The 8,152-nt window shown below is 37.3% G+C and overlaps 3 protein-coding genes across 5 annotated transcripts; all 3 read right to left on the minus strand.

Moving 5' to 3' along the window:
• LOC104736572 (B3 domain-containing protein At5g25470-like) lies at nucleotides 403-2,368 on the minus strand. Of its 2 annotated transcripts, none has more exons than XM_010456573.2 (6): nucleotides 2,212-2,368; nucleotides 2,015-2,089; nucleotides 1,795-1,924; nucleotides 1,134-1,485; nucleotides 907-1,043; nucleotides 403-784 (listed from the first exon to the last, which is right to left on the minus strand). In XM_010456573.2, exons 3-6 carry the CDS (start codon nucleotides 1,894-1,896, stop codon nucleotides 521-523), a joined length of 855 nt encoding a protein of 284 aa, XP_010454875.1. In that variant the 5' UTR covers nucleotides 1,897-1,924; nucleotides 2,015-2,089; nucleotides 2,212-2,368; the 3' UTR covers nucleotides 403-520. The 2 variants fall into 2 exon arrangements, with proteins under 2 accessions (XP_010454875.1, XP_010454876.1); XM_010456574.2 differs by having other exon boundaries at nucleotides 1,795-1,913; nucleotides 2,212-2,362.
• Nucleotides 2,490-4,462, minus strand: LOC104736573 (B3 domain-containing protein At5g25475-like). 2 transcript variants are annotated; one of them, XM_010456575.1, is made up of 5 exons: nucleotides 4,324-4,462; nucleotides 4,071-4,176; nucleotides 3,190-3,541; nucleotides 2,996-3,117; nucleotides 2,490-2,893 (listed from the first exon to the last, which is right to left on the minus strand). In XM_010456575.1, exons 2-5 carry the CDS (start codon nucleotides 4,170-4,172, stop codon nucleotides 2,624-2,626), a joined length of 846 nt encoding a protein of 281 aa, XP_010454877.1. In that variant the 5' UTR covers nucleotides 4,173-4,176; nucleotides 4,324-4,462; the 3' UTR covers nucleotides 2,490-2,623. The 2 variants fall into 2 exon arrangements, with proteins under 2 accessions (XP_010454877.1, XP_010454879.1); XM_010456577.2 differs by having other exon boundaries at nucleotides 4,361-4,449.
• On the minus strand, nucleotides 4,592-7,034 carry LOC104736574 (tRNA (cytosine(38)-C(5))-methyltransferase-like). Its single transcript, XM_010456578.2, has 9 exons — nucleotides 6,908-7,034; nucleotides 6,699-6,809; nucleotides 6,424-6,517; nucleotides 6,225-6,343; nucleotides 6,002-6,124; nucleotides 5,423-5,842; nucleotides 5,273-5,338; nucleotides 5,111-5,175; nucleotides 4,592-4,899 (listed from the first exon to the last, which is right to left on the minus strand). The coding sequence occupies exons 1-9, from the start codon at nucleotides 6,986-6,988 to the stop codon at nucleotides 4,827-4,829; spliced, it is 1,152 nt and encodes a 383-aa protein (XP_010454880.1). The 5' UTR covers nucleotides 6,989-7,034; the 3' UTR covers nucleotides 4,592-4,826.

Raw genomic sequence — 8,152 nt, forward strand, 5'->3', positions numbered from 1 at the left:
ATATTTTCATTTCTTCATGTTTTTCTACTTTCTAGACTCTTTTCCCCTCTCTCCTTTTCCCATTAGCTTTACTAATCCCCTCTTATTCAAGGTATGGGTATATTTTCTTATATGTTTATTGAAGTACCCATACCGTACCCGTATCTATAAATTTTTACTTCACCGTTTTCCGTCCCCGTTTCCGTACCCGATTCCTGTTCCCCTACCCGTTTCAGTGCAACCTAGAGTGCCACCCACCACCAGAGAACGGAGAGTCGGGAACATCCCATATTCAAGCACGAGATGGGGAGGGGACTAAATGATCATGGGCCCTCCACTCTCCAAACAAAAAAAACGAAATAAACATTAGGAGAAACTTATCCCAATAAGGCGATAAGTATCCTCCAAATTGCACCAAAGCAACAGAAGAAGAACATATTTAGCATGAAAGTTCGTTAAACCAACATAAGGGTCACTCACATTCATTACAATAAGTTTGGTAAACAGTAATGTTTAGAAACCTAACTCATAAGAAGAGGACTCATCTCATATTTTCATTGAAGAAACGCACTCTGACAGCTGTAACCAGACCTCCCGAGCGTTCAAGTTCAGAAACCACAGAGTCTCCGGCTTTCAGATTGTACTTTCGACATAGACCCACCCAGCCATTGAAACAAACCATTTTACCACCGAGATACAATTTAGTAAGGCCATTTATTTTATCTTCGGGAAGAAGGTAACTCATGGTAGAATCATGGGGACCAAACTTTAAGCCATACTTCTGAATCACCGTTTTGGGCACATACTAGTTGCATCATAGAACATGGGAAATAGAGAGAAAAGACAAGTCTTAGCTGTGAAGGCAACAGATATAAACTGAAAGTTTGATGAATTAAACAGACTCTTGAAACACCTATCTATTATTACCAGAACGTCAATCTTTTTGGACAGCGTTTTCACAAAGTAGGGGTTCTCGGGGTTCAGAAGGTATCGCTCAGGGTTTTTGATATCAGCACAACCCTCTTTCGCTCGGCCATTGGTGCCACCATTTGCTGAGAATTCCACTAAACCAGAAACAGAAAGAATCAAACTTTGGCACTTAGAGAGAAAAGAAAACAAATAGTACTGAGTGTGAAGATCTGAATGGCCTTTACCAGAAGCAGAAGCAGAGGCAGTGGTTGTATCCTTGTAAGAACTCTGGGGATTAGAATGAAGAGGCTCAGTTTCGGGTTCAACTTCAAGAGGTACATCCATGATCTCATCCCCATTATTCTTAAAGATTTGCACTTCAAGAAACATTGTGTCATCGTGTCTGAAGAACAAGTTGTCATTTGGACCTAAATGATTGTCATCCACAAACTCATCCCAGTCTTCTTCTATCATATACAGATCGTCCTTCTCTCGCTCAAGCCAGAGTTGCCAGGAATTTCCCCAACGAACACTAATCACAATCCTGTGCTCAAATGCCCCAGACGTGCTTCCCACAAACTCATCCGGAATAATCCTCTTCATAACAAACCCATAGATCAGAACAACTAATAACAACGGGCCAAGTAAAGGTACCCCCATATGAAGAGATACAACAAGGCCAATAAGTAAGAAGAAAGTTCACAAAATATAGACAAAGCAGAACAAGAAGCCATAAAAAATCTCCCCTAAAGCTTCTTGAAAGATAGAAAGATCTGAGCTTTTTCGAACAACAGCAACAACAAACAGATAATACTACAATATCTGGTAATAATAGGTGTACAAAATCAAAGAAACTCCATTTTTCGAAAGATCAGAGAGGAGGATAGATAGTAACATTGGGCTTACCAAGGAGTTGGATTTCCAGTTTTGTCCTGGAGACAGAAACTTCCAAAAGCAAGGCTTGCTCACATTTGCTTGTATCTTAGCAATAACACCCTTAGGCAACATTTTTCTTCTCTTCGAAGCTGGATTGATTCTGAGATTAGGGTTTGTAAGATGGCTTTGCATGTGTTGTCAAATCAGAAACGACATTAGGTTGACGAAAAGAAAAAAAAAAAAAACAAACCTTTAATGTGTTATTTGGACTTTCTTACTTCACTTCGTCGATCGTCTCTTTCGATTGCTATAAACCCTAAAGTGACTGATGAGAGAGACAGAGCAGAAGGAAGAAAGAAGCAAACTTGTTCGGTCAAGGGGGGAGATTTCTTAATAGGCCAGAGAACAAAATAAAGAAAAGAAAAAGCGTAAAAAGTAAGTAATTACGTTAAGAGTAACGTCGCCGGAGCGTGAACTGAACGCACCGTCACAGTCGAAGGAAGCTTTACTCTCGCTGCGACTGCTCTTCTTCCTCAAATCTCTCACTCTCTGCTTTAAAGGAGTGAGAGAGAGAGAGAGGAAGGACTCAAAACCTGCCAAATCTACTGTCACTTTGACTCGTACGGGTATTTTTGTGTCAAACATTATTACTGGGCCTGACCTAAGACCCATTCAGAGAAACTGGTCCATCTTAGTCTTGAATCGACGAAACACTCATCGGTGTGTTTACTCTTAGTTAAGGTGACATTAGTCTAAAACTTATCGGCACAGTATTCGACATCTTAAACATACAAGGTTTAAACAAAACATAAATGTCACATTTAGCATTACAACAGTTGAGTTGGTAGAGATATTGTTACTAGCGAGGACGAGTCTTGCCTTCGTTGACGAAATGCACTCTAATAGCCGAAACCAGACCACCTGACCGTTCAATTTCGCAAACCACAGAGTCTCCGATGTGCAGGTTATGCTTCCGACATAAATTCGACCACCCATTGAAACAATGGTGCCCGTTATAGAGTCTTAGAATGCCTTCCATTTTTTTGCCCCCGGGGAGAAGGTAGTTAATGGTGGAAAGAAGAGGACCAAACTTCAAGTCATACCTATGAATCGCCGGTCGGCTCACATACTAGTAGTTGCACATACAATGGGAAACAGGGAACAAAAACAAGTCTTAGCTTTAAAGGGAAACAAAATAAAAAACTAACAATGTAAACGCTGCTATTATTACCAGAACGTCATTCCTTTTTGTCACCGCTTTCACAAAGTAAGGGTTTTCGGGATTCAAGAGGTATTGCTCAGGATTTGTGACATGATGACCTTTTCTTCCTTGGTCATTTGTTCCTCCACTTTCTGAGATTAACAAATAATAGTTTTGAGTTTGAGGAGTATTAAGATTGATTATTTCCATCTAAATAGTCTTACCAGAAACAGAAGCAGAGGCAGTGGCTGTCTCCTTGTGAGAATTTTGGGACTTAAGATGAACCGGTTCAGTTTCGGGTTCAACTTCAAGAGGTACATCGATGATCTCTATCCCATTACTCTTAAAGATTTGCACTTCAAGATTCATTGTATCATCGTGTCTGAAGAACAAGGTATCATTTGGACCTAGATGGTTGTCATCCACAAACTCATCCCAATCTTCTTCTATCATAAACAGATCGTCCTTTTCTCGATCCAGCCAGGGTTGCCAGGAATTTTCCCACCGAACACTAAGCACAATTCTGTGCTCGAAAGCCCCGGGCGTGCTTCTCACAAACTTTTCCGGAATCATCCTCTTCATAGATCCAGAAATCAGAACAGTTGACAACAACAAAACAGTACTGACATTAGAAACAGGAAACATATAGCTTTCCATAGGAAAATACAAGCAGCAAAACACTGGCTTAAAAGATTGGTTTTGTAGGTCAAGCAAATGCAGAGGAAATATATGAAAAGGACTAAAACAAACACTAGCAGAAACAAGAGATTAAAGCGAACAAAACCCGCAACGTAAAAGTACCCATAACAAGAAACGAAGACAAAGCAGAACAAGAAGCAGGAGGCATTATGCCATTAAAATCTCCCCAAATTTTCTTGAAAGATATGAGCTTTTATCAAACAGCAACAACATAAAGGTAATTACAAAGCTTTATCACGTTTAACCGTTCTAGCAACATCAAAAGCAAAGAGAAGAAGCAATTCGACAGAGGACGACGCGTCACATGTTTAACCGAAACTAGAAACTTATATTGTAACAAAGCAAATTCAAAAGAAAGACTCGAAATTGAGCAAGAATCAACGGAGGAGAGTCATAATTAAGTTACCATGGATTTAGACTTCCAAGTTTGTCCTGGAGACAGACACTTCCAGAAGCAAGGCTTGCTCGCATTTTTTTGGAACTTATCAACAAAATTCTTGGCCACCATTTTTCTGTAAATTAGGGTTTGTGTTTTGTAAGATGACTTGCATATGTTAATAACATCATAGCCACACAAAAAAAAAAAAAAAAACAAAGAACAAACAATTTGTACGGACAAGGGGGAAAAAATAAAGAAAATAACGTTTCCGAAGACTGGCCTTAGGTTGGTACCGCCGGAGCGTGAACTGCACGTACCGGCACACTTGAAGAAAGCTTCCCCTCGCTGCGGCTACTCTTCTCCGTCAATTGATAGTGACTGGAGTCTTCTGGCCTTTGAAAGAGAGAGCGTTGAGACATGAGACAGACATGCCGAATTCATGATCACCTTTTTTAACTCGTTACAGCAATTTGGAAAACGAAAAATTATTACTGGGCCGGATATAGCCCATTTAAAAGCCTAGCCCATACGAAAGTTGAAAATCATGATGATAGTGAAATGACAACACTTTAAAAGCTCCACCAGTCTGAAAATCTTATCAGTAAACAAAACTGAATGATATGAATTGGCATGTTTATCCAAATTTTACAGAACACATGCTATATGGTTATGCGCTGCACTGAAGAACATGATCATACAGTGTCGTAAAAAAGTAGAAGCTTGTTCAGGAGAATAACTGATTCGGGTAATTGGTTGCGTCACTTACTGCTTCCAGTTCTGCAGTCACGAATCGAACAGATACGAAAGCAGAGGGGCCACGACTGCTACACTTAAACTGTTTCCAAGCATCGCGTATCTGCACAAAAGAGGAATTCATGAATTTCTTTTTACAGTGTAGTTATAGTTATAGAGGGGTGGATTCAGACTCCACATTTCAAACAGTAGTGAGAATGAGAAATAAGGGTATCAATGTATAATGGTGTTGAATTCTATATTGGAATAATGTACATAATCTATATATGTAGTAGCGTTTTCTGTTTTGTGAGTTATGATATGAAGCAGCGTACCTTTGACGAAGGCTTATGTGCTTGGGGAACTCAAAATCCTCAGGGAATGAGTGAAAGTTAGCTACCTAATCAAACAGAAACCAAATATCATTTTTCACTGAAATGAAAGCTGATCCATCTCATAAACGAGGCATTGGTAGTAAAAAAAAATCTGTGCTTAACCTCTCTCGGGGTGAAGTATCTAAGCCGTTGCTCCTTCAAACAAGATTCTTTCCCCTTGATTTTTGGCTGCGTGGTCACGGATTCACGATAAGCATATCTTTTCACTTGCAGCAAGGAAAATGATATTGTCTACTTGATGGAAGAACATACCTGGACAGTTGCCAAGAGGGAACCAGTGCCTTTCACATATCGATAATAACTCTTTGTGAAACAACAGCACCTCTTTGAATCAGGGTAAACAATGTCCATTGCGTTTCCCCATCTTTCTATCAAACTCACTGGTACTAGATATTGATCTACAGAGTCTGGGACAGAATCGTCTTCTTGTCCATTACAATCTTTGGACCGATTCTCAGAGTCATCAAAACTACTTGGCTCGCCATCAACTTGCGCAGCTGACTCGAGAAACTTCTCTACTGGTTTGCAAAACTGAAGTAATTTATCCAGTCCCTCTTCTGTTTGGCAATTTCCAAACTCCACCTGATCATCACGCCCATATAACGGGTCTGGAGACCAGAGTAGTTTGTAATTACTGTGTTGGGAGTTAAATGGCAGAGGCTTTCTTTTTGCCTACAACGTAACCAGAAAAACCAAATGATTTCGAAGTTTATACACCTTCATAATCAGCATATACTTGTACATTCTCAGAGTACTACTAGAAATAACAGTTTTGGATACACAGATTTGCAACAAATGGTACTACGTATTTACAAGGTAAAGAGAACGTACCAGACAAAAATAACGTGGTCTTGAATACGGCACACCAAACTGCAACGGACTCAAAATAAACTCTTGTGTGACATAATCTAATTTTGTTAACGTATCGATCATTTCCATATGCGTATCCGACGTCTGCACCAACAAACACCACCCAATAAGCAAAAAATGTGGCGAAATTACCAGAAGATAATCTGTTTATAACTCCAGCTGGTAAGCAGAGGCAAACACAAACCTCAAACCCAACAACATTCTCTACAAATAACATCTGAGGAGGCTTAGTTGTATGCGGTATAAGCTCAAGAATCCTGAGAAACGAAAATGCCCGAGCATCACCAGAGTGTTTCTGAAGGCCTAACCACAAAAACTGTTTAGTATCCTCCAACACAATCCCCCACAGATAAACAAGTAACAACAGAGAAAAAAGAAATCACCTTGACGAGTATAAGGTTGACAAGGAGGAGAAAGAAGCCAAGCATCTGCATTATACTTATCTAAATCACCAGCAGTGAGACTCTGAATATTTCCCTATGAAACAAAAAAACCAAGTCATGGCCTAAGTCACACACAAATCAATAATTTGCAAATGTAACAATGCCTTGCATCAACCATAAACCTCAACCAAAATCAAATAGCATAGGTTCTTTATAAGTTCTTCAACAGAGAGATTGAAATTTAAAACAGGAACACTAAAGAACAAAGAAGGAACCTGATAGGGACGGTGTTTGAAATTATGCTGATAAACATCATTAGCAGAATCATTGATCTCAAAAGCTTCTACTACTTCTGCGACTACGCCCGACGCCGTCAAAGAGTATCTCTAAGAGCAAAACGACATATAAATTAGGGTTTTAGAAACAGAGTAGACTACATTACACCATAAACAAAATATCAAGAATTCCACTGTAGAGTGTTTACCATCCCACCGATTCCACTGTAGAACTCGAGAACTCGCCATGGCTTCTTCTCATTGATTCTCGGCAAGCCTAGTTCCGCCATGGCTTCTTTCTTCTTCTTCTTCTTCTCTGCTTAATTTTGGGAGTTTTTTTTATTTATTTTTCTTTAATTCGTTTGGGTTAAGAAATTAAACACTTTATTTTATTGTTCGGTTTACTGATAGAACCATACCAATCTTGTTCGGTTTACTGATAGAACCATACCAATCTTGTTCGGTTTACTGATAGAACCATCTATATGAAGGATATTTTGGGTTCTACGGTTCTACCCTTTTAATTTTGTTTATTTATAATTTTAGTCCCTACAAAATTGCATTAAAAGCAATAAGTAAATTATGGTAAATTGACAAAAAATTTTCTTTTATAGAAACTAATTAATTCTACTTAAATTCCTTATTTATAGCAAATTTCTTTTCTATATATGTGTCCAAAAATAAAATAAAAAATAAAAAATCAATCATTAAAATATTTACACTGAAAAATAAACAATCAGTTAAATTAAGTAATTATATATCAAACAAAACAATAATAGTATTATTTTAAATAAATAAAAAATATTATTCTGATTAATTATACATTATACAAACAGTTATAATTCATAATTTTAGTGTTTTATTCTGATAAAATTATAATACTTTAAGAATACTTGTATCACCTCTTAAATATTAAAAATTAAAATATGTAATTTTATAACTAAATTAAATACCGCTAAAATCAAACATCATTATAAATAAAATTAAATAATTGTCATGTGGTGTACCACAGGTTAAATCCTTGTGTTTTCCAAAAAAAAAAAGAATTTGTCGTTTTCCTTGCTCAATTAGCAACAAAAACCCTCAAAGTAACCAATATTTACAAAAGGACAATTCTTGGGTTTCACCCCTAGGGGTGAACCACTCTTATTCACCCCCTTTAAATTAAGGAAACAAATCTTAATTAAGGAAATAAATTCTGTAGATCAATCAATTTTAAAATTATTAATTTAAATATTATATTACAGTTTTTAATTATTACATCTAAACTCTAACCACTCTTTTATAAATCCAAACCAACATATAATTTTGTTTAATTGTAAAATCTAAACCCTAAACATTCTTTTATAAACCCAAACCGACATATAATTTTGTTTAATTGTAAAATCTAAACCCTAAACATTCTTTTATAAACCCAAACCGACATATAATTTTGTTTAATTGTAAAATCTAAA

This window comes from Camelina sativa, chromosome 13, assembly GCF_000633955.1.
Source record: "Camelina sativa cultivar DH55 chromosome 13, Cs, whole genome shotgun sequence".
In the NCBI taxonomy this organism is placed as follows: domain Eukaryota; kingdom Viridiplantae; phylum Streptophyta; class Magnoliopsida; order Brassicales; family Brassicaceae; genus Camelina; species Camelina sativa.